This window comes from Amblyraja radiata, chromosome 16 (genome assembly GCF_010909765.2).
Source record: "Amblyraja radiata isolate CabotCenter1 chromosome 16, sAmbRad1.1.pri, whole genome shotgun sequence".
Lineage (NCBI taxonomy): Eukaryota > Metazoa > Chordata > Chondrichthyes > Rajiformes > Rajidae > Amblyraja > Amblyraja radiata.
In genome coordinates, this window is record NC_045971.1 from 217,097 (window position 1) to 240,331 (window position 23,235).

At 43.8% G+C, this 23,235-nt stretch overlaps 1 protein-coding gene across 3 annotated transcripts in view; it reads left to right on the plus strand.

Moving 5' to 3' along the window:
* Nucleotides 1-21,567, plus strand: part of tubg1 (tubulin gamma 1) — a 32,374-nt gene extending 10,807 nt beyond the window's left edge. For all 3 annotated transcript variants that reach the window (XM_033034815.1, XM_033034813.1, XM_033034812.1), the window contains exons 4-12: nt 2,558-2,725; nt 4,713-4,781; nt 9,123-9,202; nt 10,565-10,691; nt 10,790-10,876; nt 12,113-12,262; nt 15,704-15,856; nt 19,335-19,496; nt 20,242-21,567. In XM_033034815.1, the coding sequence (XP_032890706.1) occupies nt 2,558-2,725; nt 4,713-4,781; nt 9,123-9,202; nt 10,565-10,691; nt 10,790-10,876; nt 12,113-12,262; nt 15,704-15,856; nt 19,335-19,496; nt 20,242-20,439 (1,194 nt within the window). In that variant the 3' untranslated portion in view covers nt 20,440-21,567. The remainder of the gene's footprint in view (nt 1-2,557; nt 2,726-4,712; nt 4,782-9,122; nt 9,203-10,564; nt 10,692-10,789; nt 10,877-12,112; nt 12,263-15,703; nt 15,857-19,334; nt 19,497-20,241) is intronic.
* Nucleotides 21,568-23,235: the final 1,668 nt, after the last annotated feature.

The following is a 23,235-nucleotide window of genomic DNA, read 5'->3' on the forward strand; positions in this document are numbered from 1 at the left end:
TTTTATGTGGTGGGGGGGGTGAAGGGGGAAACTTTAATTCTTAGTCCCCTACCTGGTCGGAGAGGCGGGGAGCGGGCAATGCCTTACCAGGTCGCCGTGCAGTAAGCTCCGGAGCGCTGTGGCCGCCGACTCCCAACATCGCGGAGCTGGGGGCCGCGGGCGCGGGCGGCGCCGGTTGGAGCTCCGACCCCGGCAACTCTACCCCTGGCTGCGCGGCGCTCCAAATCCAGCGCGGCCCGCGGCCGGACGCCTGGAGCCCCAGCTCCGCGATGTTGGGTGTTGGCGGCCACAGCGCTGGGATACCAGCGGGGAGCGGGCAATGCCTTACAGGGTCGCCGTGCAGTAAGCTCAGGAGCGCTGTGGCCGCCGACTCACAACATTGCGGAGCTGGGGCTGCGGGCGTCCGGCCGCGGGCGGCGCTGGATTTGGAGCGCCGCGCAGCCAGGGGTAGAGTTGCCGGGGTCGGAGCTACAACCGGCGCCGCCCGCAGCCGGACGCCCGCAGCCCCAGCTCCGCGATGTTGGGAGTCGGCGGCCACAGCGCTCCGGAGCTTACTGCACGGCGACCTGGTAAGGCATTGCCCGCTCCCCGCCTCTCCAGGGTGAGGAAGCAGCCGCTACAGTAGTACAGACCTGGGTTGACCGTGGGTCGTTTCGGGTCAGGTTTGGCACCAAACGCGAGCTTTGGTGTGCAGACGACATCCTGGAAAAAATGTCCGGTTTTCGGAGCTTTTCGGTTTCCGGAACACCGGATAAAAGGTTGTGCACCTGTAGTGGAACCAAATAAGGGAGGATGGGAATTGTAGGGGTAGGGGACCCTTTGGGAGGAGTAGGTGAGGAAAGAAAGTGGGTGTAAGGCCTCTAACCGCCGTTCAATCACTCCTCACATCATCCCACTGGTTCTCCTTTATGTGGTTACATCTGCATTGTCCTTCTACACGTGGCCTTGTGTTGACACGTTGCCATGGAATTCCTACAAAAACTGCTCTCGTTTGGAGGCACAGTGCCAGTAGCGTAGTATTTCACATTTGTGATCATCAGGAGGCTAGAATTGGAGGAGTAGTTGGAGCAGGTGAAGTGTCGAAAGAGTCAAGAGTGTTTAATTATCATAATCACCGAGAATAGAACAATAACATCCTTATTTGCTGCAGCTTTACTTTAATGCAGGCCCATTAAAACAATAACACAACAAATAAATATACAATACTAATTACATGTCAAGTCGAGTCAATTTTATTTCTATAGCACATTTAAAAACAACTTTTATTGACCAAAGTGCTTTACATCAGTGCAGGTACTAACGTTCTACAAACAATGGTACATAGATCTAACAATACATACATAAATACATACATACAGCGCTCCCTCAGAGGACCTCAAGAAATGCTTGTGAGTAGAAATAAGACTTAAAAGAGTTGATGGAGGGGGTAGTTCTGATGAGAAGAGGGATGCTGTTCGACAGTCTAGGTGCTGCAACCGCAAAAGCGCGGTTGCCCCTGAGCTTATGCCTGGACGCGGGATGGTCAGTAACCCCAAGTCGGCCGACCTGAGGGACCTGGAGGTAGTATGGTGGGTTAGCAAATTTTTGATGTAGGTGGGGTCAAGCCCGTTAAGGGCTTTGTATACATAAAGGAGGAGCTTGAAATTGATTCTGAAGCGCACTGGGAGCCAGTGGAGAGTGGCCAGAATCGGGGTGATGTGATCCCTTTTTCGGGTGCCCGTCAGAAGTCTCGCTGCGGCGTTTTGGACCAATTGCAGGCGGGACAGGGATGATTGGCTGATGCCAGTGTAAAGGGAGTTGCAGTAGTCAAGGCGGGAGGTGATAAATGAGTGGATGATCTTTTCAATGTCATCAAATTGGGGGAATGGTTTTATTTTAGCTATCATGCGAAGCTGGAAGAAGCTAGCTTTTACCACGTCATTGACTTGTTTGTCAAATTTCAACGCGGAGTCAAATATTACGCCAAGGTTTTCAACATGAGGTTTGAGTAAGGGGGTAAGGCTTCCAAGGCTGCCTGCTATCGTTTTGATGGAGTCCGAGGGGCTGAGTAGGATGACCTCAGACTTGCTCTCGTTTAGTTGGAGGAAATTCTGGGCCATCCAACACTTTATATCCTCGAGGCAGTGCATATGGCTGAATAGATTTGATCGGTTGTTGGGTTTCAGGGGGAGGTAGAGTTGTGTATCGTCTGCATAGCAGTGGAAGGAAATGCCGTGCCTTTGAATGACTTGGCCTAAGGGGAGCATATACAGGGAGAAGAGAATGGGGCCTAGGATGGAGCTTTGTGGAACCCCGCAGCAGAGGCTAGCTGGGGAGGAGAAGGAGTTGCCTATGTTAGTAGAGAAACTACTATCTTTGAGGTAGGAGATGAACCAGCTCAGGGCAGTGCCATGATAAATGATCAGTAACTGGACCATAATAGTGCAAAGCGAAGTATACGGTGCAACCAATACAAAGTCCATCGTTTATGGATTAAATGCCTGTGGTTAATTGAATTCTTCTGTTATAAAATCTCTGCTTTTCATTAAATATTTGACTTTAATGTATATTTATGTAGGCAGATGATGAGCATTATATACCAAGAGCTGTGCTGTTGGATTTGGAGCCTCGCGTGATTCATTCTATCCTGAATTCCCCTTATGCCAATTTGTACAATCCAGAGAACATCTATCTGTCGGAGCATGGGGGAGGTGCAGGTAATAACTGGGCCAGTGGCTACTCACAGGTGAGTATGGCTGACATAATTACAACCATACATGGGTTATTTGACAATTGAAGTCTGCATTGTGTTTAGTTTCACACAAGGAAACTCAAGGCTTTGTACCTGTTTGCTTGAAATATTCATGACGGTAGATGAGATCGTGGCACAAATTGAGATGGAAAGCCATGATCTGATAGCTGTTACAGAGTCATGCTTACAATACCAAAACAGAGAACTAAATATCCATGGATATGCAATCCTTAGTTTAATTTAGTTTATTGTCATGTGTACCGAGGTACAATTGATAATATGTGCAGGAGTAGGCTATTCGGCCCTTCGAGCCAGCACCGCCATTCAATATGATCATGGCTGATCATCCATAATCACTTCCCTGTTCCTGCCTTCTCGCCATATCCCCTGACTCCGCTATCTTTAAGAGCTCTATTTAACTCTCGCTTAAGCATCCAGAGAATTGGCCTCCACTGCCTTCTGAGGCAGAGAATTCCACAGATTCACAACTCTCTGGGTGAAAATGTTTTTCCTCATCTCCGTTCTAAACGGCTTACCCCTTAGTCTTAAACTGTGGCCCCTGGTTCTGGATTCCCCCAACATCGGGAACATGTTTCCTGCCTCTAGCTTTGCCAATCCCTTAATAATCTTATACGTTTCAATAACATTCCCTCTCATCCTTCTAAATTCCAGAGTATATAAGCTCAGCCACTCCATTCTATCAACATATGACAGTCCTGTCATCCTGGGAATTAACCTTGTGAACCTACGGTGCAGTCCCTCAATAGCAAGAATGTTCTTCCTCAAATTTGGAGACCAAAACTGCACACAATACTTCAGGTGTGGTCTCACTAGGGCCCTGTACAACTGTAGAAGGACCTCTTTGCTCCTACACTCAACTTCTCTTATGAAGGCCAACATGCTATTAGCTTTCCTCACTGCCTGCTGTACCTGCATGCTTACTTTCAGTGACTGATGAACAAGGACCCCCAGATCTCATTGTACTTCCCCTTTTCCCAACTTGACACCATTCAGATAATAATCTGCCTTCCTGTTTTTGCTGCCAAAGTGGATAACCTCATATTTATCCACGCTAAACTGCATCTGCCATACATTTGCCCACTCGCCCAACCTGTCTAAGTCACCCTGCGTCCTTATAGCACCCTCCTCATAGTTCACACTGCCACCCAGATTAGTGCCATTTGCAAATTTGCTAATGTTACTTTTAATCCCTTCATCAAAATCATTAATGTATGTTGTAAATAGCTGTGGTCCCAGCACTGAGCCTTGCGGTACCCCAGTAGTTACTGCCTGCCATTCTGAAAGGGACCCGTTAATCCCTACTCTTTGTTTCCTGTCTGCCAACCAATTTTTGATCCGTCAATACCCTTAGAATAGATGCTGTTGCACCCGCTGAGTTTCTCCAGCATTTTTGTATACCTACTGGTAGGAAGAGCATAGATTTCCAAACGATAGCCACGTTTTAAGGAGTTTGAGATGAGCATTGCAATATTTATGGCAGACTTTAATCATCATATAGATGAGGTTAATTACGTTTGAAAAGGTAAGTATAAGAATAAAATTAATGGAGCATTTGGGATAATTTCCAAGAGCATTGTGTTGTTTCGGCAAGTAAGGGAAACAATTGTTCAGGATCTGATTATGGGTAATAAGGCAGAGCTAAAAATGAGTTGAGAGTAAAAGATCTGGTTGGAAGTAATAACCACAGCATGGCAGAATGTTCTATCATCTTGAGTGCGTGAAGATGTGGTTGTAAATATGTGTTTAACATAAATAAGTGGAATAACAATGGAATGGGAATATTTGGCTAAAGGGGATTGGGTAAAATTTAGATTTTGGGTGCAACTCGTTCTTTAAATTGCATGCTTTATTGTCCTTGTGGCAGATCACCAGATAGTTGTTTTATTTGTCACGTTAGCTGCCATGAAAAGATGTCCTTTTTTTTTTTAAGAGCTATATGATCGTCATTTTTTCTGCATAGGGTGAAAAAATCCACGAGGATATTTTTGATATTATTGATCGAGAGGCTGATGGAAGTGACAGTTTGGAGGTGAGTCCACACTTGAAATGTATTCTTCCAATCATACAGTGCGGATAGGGGCCCTGCTGACCTGTCTGGTGCTATTGCCATTTGCCTGCAATTGGTCCGTGTCTCTCTACCTTTTCTGTTGCAAATTACTTTCCAAATGACCTTGAATCATTTTGATTAGATCTGCCCCTAATCTGTCAACCATCACCTTCTGTGGAAAAATGTTCTTCTCAGGCTTCCTTTAAATTTTGTACCTTAATCCTGTGCTCACTAGTTCTAGACTTCCCTATCCTGTGAAAATGACCAAGTATCTACCCTATCTATGCCTCTCATAAGTTTATATACCTCTGAGCGAACTTTTTTTTCGCCTTCCATCACAGTGAGGAATGTGAGGGAGTCACTGTGGTGGATGTTTGTGTTAAAATGTATTTCATCTATCTTGTTGTTCTTTATTGGTATGACTGTAAGGCAAATCAAATTCCTCGTATATTGCAAAACATACTTGGCTAATAAAGCATGATTATGATTATCATAGCAATATCCTTCTGCATGCTATGTACTGGTGAGAATAAAGCTAATCTAATCTGACTTCCTGTAACCAGAGACCTAGATTCCAGGCAACATCCTGGTAAATCTCTTCTGCATTTTCTAGTGCTACCACATTCTTCCTATAATATGACGACCAAAATTATACATAATACTCCAAGCAAGGTCTAACCATTGTTTTGTACAACTGCAACATAATGTCCCAATTCGTACACTCCATGCTTGACCTATGAGGTCAAGCAAGTCAAATACCTTGAGTCTGAAGAAGAGTCTCGACATAAAACGTCACCCATTCCTTCTCTCCAGAGATGCTGCCTGTCCCGCTGAGTTACTCCAGCATTTGTATCTATCTTAAGTCAAATACCTTTTTCACTACGCTCTCCACCTGCGTTGTCTTTTTCAGACAGCTGTGGAATGCATTCACAAGGTCTCTGTGTACAATAATGCTCTGCCATTTACTCTACATGCGCAACCGGAGTTTGATTTTACAAGGCATTTATTAATTTAACTCTATGCAGTGGTTCAAATAAGTATTGTAGTTCACCAGCAAACACTCAACAGGTCCTCCACAGGTTCAGCAATGTTCCATTCCTGAGAATTATTTGTAACCCAAATACTTAAGTGGAAATGCAGTCATGAATTAAGAAGGTCCCTGCAGCAGCCAGCAAATCAATCCCATTGCTCTCTCAAAAACATTCTGGCATTCATAAGATGGGGTGGACCTATACCTGTTAATTGTTGTATCATTTTATTAAAACACACAAATCTTGCTTACAACCCAATGATATGAACATGAATTGTGCAATGTTAGATAACTAACAACCCCACCATTCCCCACATCCCTCTCTTCTCTGTCACTTCGCTGGATGCACACCCATTTATTTTGCCCTCGCCTTCTCACTCCGTTCCCATCCACCGATACCCCTTCCTCTGGCTACACATTTTACGCCACTCCATTCCTTATTTCACAGTCTTTTGTCTAACCTTTGTCCATCTGCCCATCAAACCCACTTCACATATATTCACCTGTCACTTGCCTGGAAAAAACCCATGAGGTTCTGGAGCGGGTCAAGCAGCATCTCTGGAGAACATGGATGGATAGGTGGCCTTTCAGGTCAGGACCTTTCTTCATACTGATTGTGGTGATGGGGAGGAGGAAGAGGAGAAGGACAAAGCCTGGCGAGTGATAGGTGGATGCAGGTAACATAGGCAGATGGTTGGACAGTGGGCAGAGATGAAAAGAGAAAAGAAGATAGAACAGCACAACACAAGAACTGGCCCTTCAGCCACAATGTCTGTGCTGAACATGATGTCAATAGACAATAGGTGCAGGAGTAGGCCATTCTGTTGCTCTTTAAACATTACCCAATCCTCTTGCTTCCAGCTCATCTTTGCTACGTTGTACTTCTTCTCTTTTATTTTTATACTGCCCCTGACGTCCCTTGTCAGCCACGGTCACCCCTTACTCCACTTGGAATGAACTGATCCTGCTCCTTCTGTATTATTCCTAGACATACCTGCCATTGTTGTTCCACTGTCATCCCTGCTAGTGTATCTTTCCAGTCAGCTTTGGCCAGCTCTTCCCTCATGGCCCCATAGTCCCCTTTATTCAACTGTACCCTCCAATCTACCCTTCTCCCTCTCCAATTGTAGATTAAACCTGACCATACTGCCTCCTAGTGGCTCATTAACCTCAAGTTCCTTTTATCAAATCCAGTTCATTACATAACACTAAATCCAGAATTGCCTTCTCCCTGGTAGGCTCCAATACAAGCTGCTCTAAGAATCCATCACAAAGGCACTCTACAAAGTCCCTTTCTTGGGATCCAGTACCAACCTGATTTTCCCAGCCTACCAGCATGTTGAAATCTCCCATAACAACCACAGCATTACCATTGCTACATGCCAATTTTAACTCCTGATTCAACTTGCACCTTATGTCCAGGCTACTGTTTGGGGGCCTCTAGATAAGTCCCATTAAGGTCTTTTTACCCTTACAATTCCTTAGTTCTATCCATACTGACTCCACATCACCTGTTTCAATGTCACCTCTTGCAAAGGACTGAATTTCATTCCTCACCAACAGAACTATCCCACCCCCTCTGCCCACCTGTCTGTCTTTTTGATAGGTATACCATTGAATATTCAGTTCCCAGCCCTGGCCCTCTTGCAGCCATGTCTCTGTAATTCCCACAACATCATACTTGCCAATTTCTAACTGAGCTTCAAGCTCGTCCACTTTATTTCTTATACTTTGCGCATTCATATACAACACTCTGACCTCCGTATTCACGTCCCCCCTCGCACTGCTCGCAATTGGCCCTGACCTTACTTTTTTATCCCTTCTCGAACTTTCCTTCCCATTAATTCGGGAGTCTTTTGTAATTTTTCCTGTAGCCACTTCCCTTTCAACTCCATCTTTATACTCCCAATTTGTCAATCCCTCTCCCCCACTATTTAGTTTAAACCCACACGTGTAGCCCTAGCAAACCTGCCTGCCAGAATGTCAGTCCCCCTCCAGTTAAGGTGTAACCCGTCCCTTTTGTACAGGTCACCCCTACCCTAGAAGAGACCCCAGTGGTCTAAAATCTAAATCCTTGCTTCCTGCACCAGCCCCTCAGCCACACATTCAGATCCCCTATCTCCCTGTTCCTGTCCTCACTAGCACGTGGTACTGGAAGCAATCCAGAGATAATCACCCCAGAAGTCCGGCATTTCAGTCTTCTTCCCAACTCTCTGAACTCGTGTTGCAGAACCTCCTTCCTCTTCTTCCCAATGTCGTTTGTGCCTACGTGCACAACTACTGTCGGCTGTTCATCCTCTCTCTCTCTCGAGGATGTTCTGAATTCGGCTCGTGACATCCTGAACCCTGGCACCAGGGAGGCAACAGACCATCCTCGCATCTAGTCTGCTGCCACAGAATTTCCTGTCTGCTCCTCGGACAATGGAGTCACCCACCACTATGGATCTGCCCGACGTTGGTCTCGCTGGTCAAGTCCCATCTCTAGGATTGGAGCCACCGATGTGTCCGCCGCTCGGACTGGAAACATCGTCTCCCCCGACAGTTCCCAAGAGGGCGTAACTGTTTTCATTATGCACATCCACCTGGGTCTCCTGGACTCCACAATGACCACCCTTTCTCTCAGTCATCTCTCATCTACGTGCACATAATCCATATCCTTCCATTACCTGCATATTCATATGTCTATCCAAAAGTCTTATAAATCCCACTATAGTATCTGCCTCAACCACCAACCCCGGCAGCACGTTCGTAGCGTTTATCAGCCCTTGTGTAGAAAAAGTTGCCCCACACATCTTCTTTAAGCTTTATCTCTCTCACCTAAAGCTATGCCTTTGAGTATTTGATATTTCCATCCTGGAAAATGGTTCTGACTGTCTACCCTATCTATGCCTCTCATAATTTTGTATATTTCTATCAAGTCTCCCTACAGCCTCCAGCGTTCCAGAGGTAACAATCCAAGGCTGTCCAACCTCTCCCTGTAGCTAATACCTCCTAATCCAGGCATCATTCTGGTAAACATCCTCTACCTTTCCAAAGGCTCCACATCCTTCCAGAACTGAATGCAATACTCCAAATGCGGCCAAACCCAAGTCCTAGAAAGCTGCATCATGACTTCCTGACTCTTGTACTCAATGCCCTGAACTATAAACGTAAACATACCATATGCCTTTTTTACCATTCCATCTACTTGTGTTGCCACTTTCAGGGAGCTAGATTTCAACTTTGAATCAATTCCATGAAGCTACTTATTTAAATGAAGTTTCAATCATTTTTGATCCTGTTTTCATCCACAGGGTTTTGTTCTATGTCATTCAATTGCTGGTGGGACAGGTTCTGGTTTGGGTTCCTACCTCTTGGAGAAGTTAAATGACAGGTGAGTAACATGCACTTACTGTGAATATAAGTGACTGTTGTAGACTGAGATTGGAATTGGAAGGCTTGGAAGCAGTACACAAGTCTTAAGACATTGGTTTATTAAAGTAATGGTCACCATACTGCAGGAAGGATATAACTAAGCTGGATGCAAAATAATTCACAATGTTGTTGCTGGGACTGGAGTGCTTGAGTTATCCAGGCTGGATATGCTGGGACTGTTTCTCTTGTAGAGAAGGATGCTGAGGGGTGTATATATAGTCATGAGGGGCATAGATAAAGTGGGTGGGCACAGTCTAAAACTAGAGCGCATAGGTTTAAAGTGGGCGAGGAAAGATTTAATCAGGTCCTGAGAGGCAACTTTTCGTATAAAGGGTGGTGGTTATATGGAATGAGTTGCTCGAGGAAATGGCGGAAGCAGGTATAATTATGTTTAAAAAAATTTGAACAGGTTTATTGATCGTAAAGGTTTGGAGGGATATGGGACTAGCTCAGGAAGGCACCTTGGACAATAGGATGAGTTGGCTTGAAGGAACCGTCTCCATACTGCTTATCTGCAACATGATTTAACCTCCCTATCAATTCCACTCTCCCCTTTCACAACATTCCTTAATTCTACTCTGAATTGTATACTCAACAAATTATCATCTGCAGTCCTTGGAACAGAGGATTTCACAGCCTTGTTTGAAAAAATCTCTCCTGTCATCATTCCCAAATACTCTACCTCAAGTGTAGACTATGAGCTCTTTTAAAATATCATACATACCAGTTAGATAATCCCTTGTTTTATAATTCCAGAGATTAATCTGCTTTCTGATAGTTTGAATACAGCACACTAATTAAATGCTCTTATGCTGATAGTGACATACACAAAATGTAGCAGCTTTGCAAGCATAATTTCCTTTTCATAAATACATATTAACCAAGCCCAGTTTTGTTGTTGTTATTTTAAATGCCCTTCTACTACTTCATTAATAATAAATTATAGCCTTTTCCATGTTATTGAAGTCAGGTTAACTGGCCCGTAGTTCTCTTTTTTAATTCTCCCTTTTTATAAAATATTGAATTTACAGCAGCTGCCTTCCAGTCTGCAGCTTCTATGAAATTTGGAAAGATAACGACTAATACATCCTCTCTCCCCATCGCTGCCGCCATCAAAACGCTGCAATGTAGATCGACGGGTCTCGCACATTTATCACGTGAACCATATTTGTTTCTCGATAAGACTAATTTTTCACTAATAGTACTTTATTTGAGTATCTCATTCTCTACAAATGTTTAAGGAGGAAAACCAAAGTTTTTATCAGAATTTGAAAGTCTGACTGTTCTAAATTGCAAACCTATTCACATTATATCTCTGAAGGTACCCAAAGAAGTTGGTTCAGACTTACTCTGTGTTCCCTAATCAAGATGAGATGAGTGATGTCGTTGTGCAGCCTTATAATTCGCTGTTAACACTGAAGAGACTAACTCAAAATGCAGACTGTGTGGTGAGTAACTTCAAGTGGAATGTTTCAACTTGTGGCAAGCTGTGGAATGGTTTGCTGTTTTGAACTGAGCTCTGAGCTGCTGTTTTGTGTTTTCAAAGGTTGTTCTTGACAACACAGCACTAAACCGGATTGCAACAGACAGGCTTCATATTCAGAACCCTTCCTTTTCTCAGATCAACCAGTTGGTAAGTAAATAACTAGATCAGAGATCTACAAAGCATTGCTTATTGGACATAGATTTGGGAGGTTAATTGAAGAAAAAAGAAGAGGTGGTGTAAAAATAATTTAATCGGGGCAGGATGTTCATTTAAATATCAAAACTGACTATAGGAACTCATTCATGTTATTCCTGCAGACACATGATTCCTCTTGTCATAACAAGTAAACTACATGTGCTGATTTATACCAAAGAAAAACAAAATGCTGCATTAACTCAGTGAGCCAGGTAGCATACTCACACTGCTCTGATTTGTCCCTTTCATTTGCAGCATCAAAAGTCACCATCTCTTACAATGTAGCACGCCGTGACCTTTGGTGGTACTGCAGCCCTTGCACTGTCTGCCACTTCCCCCCAGTCCTGAATAGTCATTATGTCCCAGATAGAACAATGACATTCTTACTTGCTGCAGCACAACAGATTATATAAACATAGTACACTAAACAATATAATAAACGAGAGAAAAAAAAGTTCAGTGTGTGTATACGTACACATGTTCACAAATACATGCACACACACATATATACATATATATACACATATAGTGCCCTCCAAAATGTTTGGGACAAAGACCCATCATTTATTTATTTGCCTCTGTGCTCCACAATTTGAGATTTGTAATAGAAAAAATCACATGTGGTTAAAGTGCACATTGTCAGATTTTATTAAATGGTATTTTTATACATTTTCACCATGTAGAAATTACAGCTGTGTTTATACAATGTCCCTCCATGACAGGCGATGCTGGCTCGAAGAGCCGAATAAATGGCTTACTCCTGCACCTATTGTCTATTGTCTATTGCTATTGTTACTGCTGCCACCCACCGACTTTCCCAACTTAACGTTTCGGCTGCTGGCCTTTTGGGTCAGAAGAAAAAGTAATCGGAAGCACGGCTAACACATTAGTTCTTTGGCATTATGTGGGAAGCACAGCTCGGGGAAGGGGCTCTCATGGAGGGTAATCTAATGTTGAAATGCAGTTTTATGGGCAGCTGGAATTATCTTGCAGCCTTGATCTGATCAAGCTAATTCTTTTCTTGGGTTTGTACTGATGAATTATGCTTCCATTTATTGCTTCCCAGCACCAAAGCTTTGATCAGCTTCTGTTTAGGTTTATTCACCTAGTGTGTTGATGAGTTTTAATGATAGAGGATATATTGATTTTAGCTGCAGTATGACTTTGTTTTGTGATTTGTTTTCATAGGTATCCACAATCATGTCTGCAAGTACCACCACACTCCGGTACCCAGGCTATATGAATAATGATCTAATCGGACTGATTGCTTCCCTTATTCCCACTCCAAGGCTTCATTTTCTCATGACTGGCTATACTCCGCTTACGACAGATCAATCAGTACGTGGTGATTCGTGTTATGTCTTAAATTATGTTTTGATGTAACAACAATTAATTTGTTTGTCATGAAACATTGTAGTGGTTTGTATCTTCGAGGGCCAATGTGCTCCACTATTCTGAGAAGATCACTGGTTTAGAGTCGTAGAATCATACAGTGTGGAAACAAGCCCTTTGGCCCAACTTGTCCACACAAACCAACGTGTCCCATCTACACTAGTCCCACTTGCCTGCGTTTAGCCCACGTCCCTCTAAACCTGTCCTGTCCATGTGCCTGTCTAATTGCATCTTAAACATAGCAATAATCCCTGTCTCAACTACCTCCTCCAGAAGCTTGTTCCATACACCTACCTTTTGTGTGAAAAAGTGACCCCTCAGATTCCTATAAAATCTTTCCCCCTTCATCTTAAACCGATGAGAACATGCAAACTCCACACAGACAGCACCCGAGGTCAGGATCGACCTTGAATCACTAGTGCTGCGAGGCAGCTGTTTTACCAGCTGTGCCACTGAGCTGGACTATTTCTGTGCTCATCCTACTTCTGATTAAGATGGTGGTCAGAGGGGCTTGTGCATGCATTTATATAGGTTATGTTCAAGCAATCCTGATAGCAAATGGTAACCATGTAAGTTATGACAATATCAGACTAGTGAATGGTCCTCCCATAAGATAGGGTGCAGTACTGATCTTCCAACCTATCTCATTGTGGACCTTGGAAATGTCATTGTAACTCTAACACCTTAATGCATGTACTCTGGTATTTGTGTTGCCTGTTGTCCTTGTTTATGTCTTGCTAGTACTAATATGACTTGATCAGATAGTGCGCAAACATAGCATTCAACTGTATCTCAATATACAGTGCCCTCCATAATACATAGATACATAGAAAATAGGTGCAAGGAGTAGGCCATTCGGCCCTTCGAGCCTGCACCGCCATTCAATATGATCATGGCTGATCATCCAACTCAGTATCCCGTACCTGCCTTCTCTCCATACCCCCGATCCCTTTATCCACAAGGGCCACATCTAACTCCCTCTTAAATATAGCCAATGAACTGCCCTCAACTAAATGAACTGGCTTCAACTACCCTCTGTGGCAGAGAGTTCCAGAGATTCGCCACTCTCTGTGTGAAAAATGTTTTTCTCATCTCGGTCTTAAAGGATTTCCCCCTTATCCTTAAGCTGTGACCCCTTGTTCTGGACTTCCCCAACATCGGGAACAATCTTCCTGCATCTAGCCTGTCCAACCCCTTAAGAATTTTGTAAGTTTCTATAAGATCCCCCCTCAATCTCCTAAATTCTAACGAGTATAAGCCGAGTCTATCCAGTCTTTCTTCATATGAAAGTCCTGACATCCCAGGAATCAGTCTGGTGAACCTTCTCTGCACTCCCTCTATGGCAATAATGTCCTTCCTCAGATTTGGAGACCAAAACTGTACGCAATACTCCCAGTGTGGTCTCACCAAGACCCTGTACAACTGCAGTAGAACCTCCCTGCTCCTATACTCAAATCCTTTTGCTATGAATGCTAACATACCATTCGCTTTCTTCACTGCCTGCTGCACCTGCATGCCTACTTTCAATGACTGGTGTACCATGACACCCAGGTCTCGTTGCATCTCCCCTTTTCCTAATAATGTTTGGGATAAAGACCCATCATTTATTTATTTGCTCCTATACTCCACAATTTGAGATTTGTAATTGAAAATATCACATGTGGTTTAAGTGCACATTGTCAGATTTTAATAAAGGCCATTGTTATACATTTTGGTTTCACCATATAGAAATTACAGCAGTGTTTATACATAGTCCCCCCATTTCAGGGCACCATAATGTTTGGGACACAGCAATGTCATGTAAATGAAAGTAATCATGTTTAGTATTTTGTTGCATATCCTTTGCATGCAATGACTGCTTGAAGTCTGCGATACATGGACCACCAGTTGCTGGGTGTCTTCTCTGGTGATGCTCTGCCAGGCCTGTATTGCAGCCATCTTTAGCTCATACTTGTTTTGGGGGCTAGTACCCTTCAGTTTTCTCTTCAGCATATAAAAGGCATGCTCAATTGGGTTCAGATTAAAGGGTGATTGACGGCCACTCAAGAATTGACCATTTTTTAGCTTTGGAAAATTCCTTTGATGCTTTAGCAGTATGTTTGAGATCATTATCTTGCTGTAGAATGAACCGCCGCCCAATGAGTTTTGAGGCATTTGTTTGAACTTGAGCAGATAGGATGTGTCTATACACTTCAGAATTCATTATGCTACTACCATCAGTAGTTGTATCATCAATGAAGATAAGTGAGCCAGTACCTTCAGTAGCCAGTTTTCCCAGGCCATAACGCCCCCACCACCATGTTTCACAGATGAGGTGGTATGCTTTGGATCTTGGGCAGTTCCTTCTCTCCTCCATACTTCATTCTTGCCATCTCTCTGATAAGTTAATCTTCGTCTCATCTGTCCAGAATACCTTTTTCCAGAACTGTGATTGCTCTTTTAAGTACTTCTTGGCAAACTGTAACCTGGCCATCCTATTTTTGCGGCTAACCAGTGGTTTCATCTTGCAGTGTAGCCTCTGTATTTCTGTTCACGAAGTCTTCTGCGGACAGTGGTCATTGATAAATCCACACCTGACTCCTGAAGAGTGGTTCTGATCTGTCGGACAGGTGTTTGGGGATTTTTCTTAATTATATAGAGAATTAATCTGTCATTAGCTGTGGAGGTCTTCCTTGGCCTGCCAGTCCCTTTGCGATTAGTAAGCTCACCAGTGCTCTCTTTCTTCTTAATGATGTTTCAAATAGTTGATTTTGGTAAGCCTAAGGTTTGCTTGATGTCTCTAACAGTTGTATTCTTGTTTCTCAGTCTTATAATGGGTTATTTGACTTTCAGTGGTACAACTTTGGTCCTCATGTTGATAAACAGTAATAAAAGTTTCCAAATGTGATGGAAAGACTGGAGGAAAGACTCGGTGCTGAGAGCTCTCTACCTGCTTCAAGGAGGCATTTAAACACACCTGGGCAATCACAAACACCTGTGAAGCCTTGTGTCCCAAACATTATGGTGCCATGAAATGGGGGGACTATGTATAAACTCAGCTGTAATTTCTACATGGTGAAACCAAAATGTATAAAAATGGTCTTTTAATAAAATCTGACAATATGCATTTTAACCATGTGATTTTTTACTATTACAAATCTCAAATTGTGGTGTACAGAGGCAAATAAATAAATGATGGGTCTTTGTCCCAAACATTATGGAGGGCACTGTACATGACAATGATAAACCATCAAAAACCAATACCAGATATGTTTGCCTTATTTAATGAGAATCTAGTTAGTTTTGGCTCTAATTCTGTTCACTGATTCTATGCTACTTTTGTTCAAAGGGAGGGATAGATAATTACAACTCTCTAATTTTTAAAACTAGCGCATCTTTTGTCCTCAGGTGGCAAGTATACGTAAAACTACAGTCCTGGATGTCATGCGAAGACTGTTGCAACCAAAGAATGTGATGGTGTCCACTGGCAGAGACAGACAAACTAACCACTGTTACATTGCCATCCTCAACATTATCCAAGGAGAAGTGGACCCTACTCAGGTAAGAATATAGATTCAGGTTAGCACCACATTAAAAAAAGGATGAGTATGGAAACTCTCCACATCCATAAAGGCAACACTCAACCTCCTCTTGGCAAATGACTGAAATATCAGTGGGGGTACACTTTGAGAGCTGTGACCATAATTCTATTAATTTAAAAATAGTTGTGGAAAGAAGGTGCACTAATATATTAAATCTAAATTGGTGAAAGGCTGATTTTGATGGTATTAGACAGGAACTTGATTGATTGAGAAAGGCTGTTACCAGGTAAATGAAAGTAGGATCAGTTACTGAAATGTGCAAAGAAATGGCAGATACAGTTTACTCCAAGCAAGGTCTGATGAAGGGTCTCAATTCGAATCGTCACCTATTCCTTTTCTCCAGAGATGCAGCCTAACTGCCAGCATTTTGTGTGTATCATCATTTTTTGCAAGCAAGTTGGTTGAATGTAAAAGAAAAGAATACAGATAATGGCAACACCTTTAATAACATTGACGTGCAGGGATCTCTGGACCCAAATCCATAACCCCCGCACCAAAAGTGACACCATGAGAGGCTAGAGTGGTAAAGAAGGCATTGGTATGCTTGCCTTCATCGGTTCACAGATGACATGAAGATTGGTAGAGTTATTGAAGGTGTGAAAGCTAGTCGTGAGATATCGAAGGCGATGACATGGGCTGAAAATGGCATATAGTGTTTAATACAAATTAATATGGTTATGCAATTTGGGAGCACTAATGAGGTTAGGACACATACCATGAATAGGTCTTGGGGGTACTGAGGGACACGGAGACCTGAGAGTGGCAATGCAGGTGAGCGATGTCAATAGGAATGCATATGGGATACTGCCCTTCATCAGTCAACGCATTATATACGTCAGGAGGTGATGCTCTGATTTTACATCCAGTACTCCAGCTGAGATCTGATTAGTTCTGATCACCACACTATAGGAGGGTGCAGAGGAGATTCACCGGGATGTTACCTGGGGTAGTCGATCAGGGTGGGGGTCAATGCACCTTTTAGTGCTGACCGATTGCTGGGCTGTCAGAGTGGCGATACTGGTTCACAATTAGGAACAGTTTCAAGGTCGGTGGGGGCGCTGCAAGCCGGCAGCCCTGCCAGCAACGTGTTGGTTTTTTCAAAGTTTTTTTATTTTTAGTGTGTCCTAATGTGTGTTTTTGGTGTCTCTCTGTGTGTCTTGTGTGGGGGGGTAAGGGGGAAACCATTTCGGTCGCCTCCTCCACGGAGAGGCGACTTTTTCCATGTCGCCTCCCCCGTGGCCTAACATCGAGGATCAGTGCGGCCTTTCCCGGAGACGTGCCCGTGGCTTCAGCGGCGGGCGCAGCGCGGACTCTCGTCGAGGAGCGGGCGAGCCCTCACCGGGGCTTGCCAGAGGGGAGCGCTCCGTTTACTGGCCCGCGGCAGCCTGAAGCCGTGGTCTGCGGAGCTCCAGCTGGCGGGCCGTCCGCAGCCTGGGATCCCTCGTTGGGGACCCGGGAGGAGAAGAAGCTCCGACCGCTGGCCCGCGGCCTACTTCTACCGCGAGCGCGGCGGGGACTTACCATCAGGAGCGTGGTCCCTCGCCGGGGATCCCTGGAGTGGAGCTCTGACCGCCGGCCCTGCCGTCTGCGGTGCTTCTGGCTGCGGCACGGCGGGGACTTCAAATCTTCGACCGCCAGCCTGCAGCCTACACCAACCTGAAGCCGCTGTCTCCGGTGGGGAAGCACCGATTCAGGCCTTACCTGGACTTTATCTGGACTTTACCTTGTCTAAACCTCTGGACGCCCACAGCGGCGGCTGTGGAGGGTTGAGGTCCCGACCACGGGGGGGAAATGGAGGAGGACTGGCCAAATTTTATGCCTTCCACCACAGTGATGAATGCTGTGGTGGATGTTTGTGTTAAATTTTTTATTGTGTTTTTGTGTGTTCTTTTTTTTTATTGTACTGCTGTTGGCAAATTCATTTCACTTGCACTTTATGTGCAAGTGACGAATACAACTGATATTGATATTGAGGTAGTGGTGATCAATTAGTTTCCTTCCATGTAGAGGTAAAAACATCTGTAAAAAAGAGTAGGAATTTTTTCTGATGCCTAGGCAATAATCATCAACTAACAGCAACAAGATGTTTCTCATCGTCTCGTGTCTGGTATTTACTGCCCTGTAATTGCTTGTCACTAAGTAAGAGCACTCTAAAGAAAAGGGCGTAAGAAAGAACTGCAGATACTGGTTTAAATTGAAGGAGGACACAAAATGCTGGAGTAACTCAGCGGGTGAGCCAGCATCTCTGGAGAGAAGGAATGGGCGAAGATTCGAGTCGAGACCCTTCTTCAACAGATGCAAAAGGATGACACGAAGCTGGGGGGCAGTGTTAGCTGTGAGGGGGATGCTAGGAGGCTGCAAGGTGACTTGGATAGGTTGGGTGAGTGGGCAAATGCATGGCAGATGCAGTATAATGTGGATAAATGTGAGGTTATCCACTTTGGTGGCAAAAACAGGAAAGCAGACTATTATCTGAATGGTGGCCGATTAGGAAAAGGGGAGATGCAACGAGACCTGGGTGTCATGGTACACCAGTCATTGAAAGTAGGAATGCAGGTGCAGCAGGCAGTGAAGAAAGCGAATGGTATGTTAGCATTCATAGCAAAAGGATTTGAGTATAGGAGCAGGGAGGTTCTACTGCAGTTGTACAGGGTCTTGGTGAGACCACACCTGGAGTATTGTGTACAGTTTTGGTCTCCAAATCTGAGGAAAGACATTGATTGGATTCAATTTATTGTCATTGCACTTTTCAGTGCAACGAAATGGTTTAGCCTGCAGTCATAACATAGAATAAATTACAAACACACAACACAGTTTAAAGTCCCAAAGTCATTGTCTCTTCCCTCCTGGCTCTCACTCTGCGCTGAGGCAATCCAAGCCTCCGATGTTGTGACCCATTCTTGCCATAGAGGGAGTACAGAGAAGGTTCACCAGACTGATTCCTGGGATGGCAGGACTTTCATATGAAGAAAGACTGGATAGACTCGGCTTGTACTCGCTAGAATTTAGAAGATTGAGGAGGGATCTTATAGAAACTTACAAAATTCTTGAGGGGTTGGACAGGCTAGATGCAGGAAGATTATTCCCGATGTTGGGGAAGTCCAGAACTAGGGGTCACAGTTTAAGGATAAGACCGAGATCTTTTAGGACCGAGATGAGAAAATATTTTTTACAGAGAGTGGTGAATCTGTGGAATTCTCTGCCACAGAAGGTAGTTGAGGCCAGTTCATTGGCTATATTTAAGAGGGAGTTAGATGTGGCCCTTGTGGCTAAAGGGATCATGGGGTATGGAAAGAAGGCAGGGATGAGATACTGAGTTGGATGATCAGCCATGATCATATCGAATGGCGGTGCAGGCTCGAAGGGCCGAATGACCTACTCCTGCACCTATTTTCTATGTTTCTATGTTTTCACTCTAAGCCACGTTCTTTATATAGGTCCATAAAAGTCTGCAAAGAATACGAGAGCGAAAATTGGCCAACTTCATACCGTGGGGACCAGCCAGTATTCAGGTGGCATTGTCACGGAAGTCTCCATACCTGCCATCAGCTCACCGTGTCAGTGGGCTTATGATGGCCAATCATACCAGCATCTCCTCAGTAAGTATCAATATCTTTGTGGTTGACACATGACAGTTCTAATAGTTTGACTCTTATTGTCTGGCAATGAGTGTTTATATTTATGTGATTAAATTGTTGATGTGCAGTGAAAAGTGAAATAAATGACTTAGTGTAAAGAACACTTTATAAACAAATTCTGTTCAACAAGATAGTAGCTGTTGGACCCACTGGTGCATTGGCTGAACTTACTGGTCACTTGCTGTTGGCAGAGCACCATTCCTTGCAGTGTGCTGCCAGGGGTGAAAAGTCCCAACAAATCAGCCATTCTGGCTTGCTTGACTCGGAATGGCCTTGAAACCTTTGAGGCCCTATCCCCATACTGTACTTTATCATGTATGTATACATTCAAAACAATGTTGACAAGAGTTCTAATCCTGCTGCCTCGAATGAGGGATTTGGTCGTGTTGCTCTTTTCTGGGTATGTCTGTTTCAAGAGACCATGAATGGATTGGATGTACATTCCAGCCAACAAGATTAGAACTGTTGACAAAAGTTTTGGTTGAATGTCATAAAGCACCATATGAAACCTGCCCTGTATAAAATATTCAGTGTGAAAACACTGATTCATAGTATACCGGTCAAAGAATATTGAACATCCGAGAATTTAAAAAAGGAGTTTGACATTAAAGGGTTCCATACTAAAAAAACTGAAACCATTCTGCACCTTAATGTAACATGTGTTTGATTTTATGGGATTATTAAGGGTTTTCTCTTCATCCCACAGTTGTTTGAAAGAACCAGCAGACAGTATGATAAACTCAGAAAAAGAGAAGCATTCTTAGAACAATTTCGCAAAGAGGACATATTTAAGGAGAGTTTTGATGAACTGGATAATTCCCGGGAGATTGTCCAGCAGTTAATTGATGAATATCACGCTGCAACTCGCCCCGACTACATTTCCTGGGGTACACAGCAGCAGTGACACAGACTGCTGCTTGCTGAGGGTTTACCGCTGCACATTCCATCATTATATGCTGATAAGTCGACTCTATTAACATTTCTCTTTATCCTTTGTGAAGTGACTAACTGGAATATGGTGAATGTGCAGGATAGCCAGGCTTAGACCTGCAGGCTCCTGTGCGAAATGAACATCTTTGCTGAATATCTCCGCTCTGTTCCTTCCCTAGACATGTTTTAAGGAAGATTCCAGGTGACAACTAGTGATGGAGACATTGATCAGAAAGTTTAGTTGTATGACTGTTCGTTCAGGTCAGTGATTCACCAACATAACTGCACATTTGATTGTCATGTTGGTGTGAGCCTGGAGTCGCCCCAGTGAGTTAGTATATAGTGTGCAGTCAAACCCTTGTGGTAACAGGTCATTGACTATTCCCACAGTTCGGGAAATATTTCCACTCACAACAGTTTATTGTAAAATGAAGCATTTTTGGTAAAAGTCTTTCCCCTTCATTTTAATCCACAATTGGATAGTTTAATTTGTAAATGTACCATTTATTTTAATATGGGATTAGTTTTATAAATGTTGTGCAGTAGTAGTATCTGGCCTTGTACTGGTGGGTGAGCAAGGCATCCATTGCCTGCTATTGTAACTATTTGCCTGCTAGATCACTCGATCAGTAGATGTTGCTTCTCCTGCCATGTCCAACACCTGTCTGCTCACTTAACCAAGCACTCAGATTAGTAAATGCTTCAGGAAATTACAATTCTGCTCATTTAGGCTAACATTGGCTAGTGTTTTACTTTGGTCACCATTTTGTGGGTTTCCGGGTAGTGCTAAAATGTCTTCATCACGACACATACTAATGAAGGCAATTTTAAAGATGATTGGAAAAAAGTTTCAGAAATGTTTAGCTTGTGCTTTCAGTATTGTGTAGTAGCTGGGGACGTGATCTGAAGGTTGTAGAATGCACGATTAACAGACCTGTTTAACAGTTGCTAATAAAATAGTTTTTTTATTGAATGGTAGTTTTTGCATTCCCTATAAAATGCACATTATTGTCGTGAATTTCAGTTAGCATCTCACAATTTGTTAATGCTTATTTGATTTCATCTTTGTCCAGCAGCAATAAATGAAAGTTTACTTAAAGGACAGTTAATGTAGCTGATTAATGTTTAGTAATGTCTTAGCATCATAGTGTACCAGTGAGTTAGTTAGTGGGCAATTAGCAGGTGAGTTATACATGAGGGCAAATTGCTGAATCTGGGAGGCAGCTCCACAATTGTCGGCGCGTACCAGCTTTTCAGTCTTGAGGGTGGATACAGCAGGAGTGCAGGCCACATGCTCTGCTCTCTGAGATCCTATACACACCAGATATCTCCAGCCTCATCCAGACCACCTGACTCAGCACTTTGCAGGGATAGATGAGACTTGGAAAATGATCTGGTTCTGTACAAACAGAAATAGTGGATTGGAAATAGTGAATAGTGTACAAACAGAAATAGTGAATAGTCTGAAGAAGGGTTTCAGCCCGAAACGTTGCCTATTTCCTTCGCTCCATAGATGCTGCTGCACTCGGTGAGTTTCTCCAGCATTTTTGTATACCTAGTGGATTGGACTGTTCCTCTGTAAATTGCCCAACATGATATTGGGGAATTGCTGTGTACCTTCGATTTTCCAGCATCTGCAGTTCCTTTTTGAACAACATGATATTGGGGAATTGCTGTCTTACCTGAGTGGCCTTGTTGCCATAATCTAGATTTCTTCTATGACTCTAAATCATCTGACTTGAACACTGCTTCATACCCCTGGGTTGTTAGTTGCCCAAGCGAAACAAGAATGATCCCACTTCTGTATGCTATATGCTATATGCTAGGGACAATTTACAGTAGGCAGGTAACCCACAAACCTTCACCACTTAGGAATGTGGGAAGAAACCAGTGCACCCAGATAAAACCTACACGATCACAGAATGTGCAAACTCCACACAGACAGCACTGATCAAACCTGATCTCTGGCACTATGAGGCAGCAGCTCTACTACTGCACCTCTGTTTCTCAGGCAAAGCAACCTTGCCCTTACATCACCTTGTAGAAACTTACAAAATTCTTAAGGGAAGATTGTTCCCGATGTTGGGGAAGTCCAGGACAAGGGGTCACAGTTTAAGGATAAGGAGGAAGTCTTTTAGGACCGAGATGAGAAAAACATTTTTCACACAGAGAGTGGTGAAACTGTAGAATTCTCTGCCACAGAAGGTAGTTGAAGCCAGTTCATTGGCTATATTTAAGAGGGAGTTAGATGTGGCTCTTGTGGCTAAAGTGATCATGGGGTATGGAGAGAAGGCAGGTACAGGAAACTGAGTTGGATGATCAGCCATGATCATATTGAATGGCGGTGCAGGCTCGAAGGGCCTACTCCTGCACCTATTTTCGATGTTTCTATCATATTTTCAAGGGACTGTGCATTGAGCAGGAGGATAGCTGCGAGGGAGGGAGTGGGGTTGTATGATGCTTGATGCATACTGGGAGGCGGCCCAGTATGTTTCCAGGCACAGTCGACACCTCGCCACTACCTCCCGGTGGCCCACACGGACCCTGCGTGTCCTGGGGCCTTTGAGGAATATAAAGCAAAGAGGGAAGAACTCAGGCGGGCAATTAGAAGAGCCAGGGGAAGGTTTTGCTGTCAAATTAAAGAGAATCCCAAGGCTTTTTATACTGACATATAAAATAAGAAGGTAACTCGAGGATAAAGATATGAATTTGTGCTTGGTCTTGCGATGTAGGCGAGGCATTAAACATGCACTTTGCATCTGTTTTCACT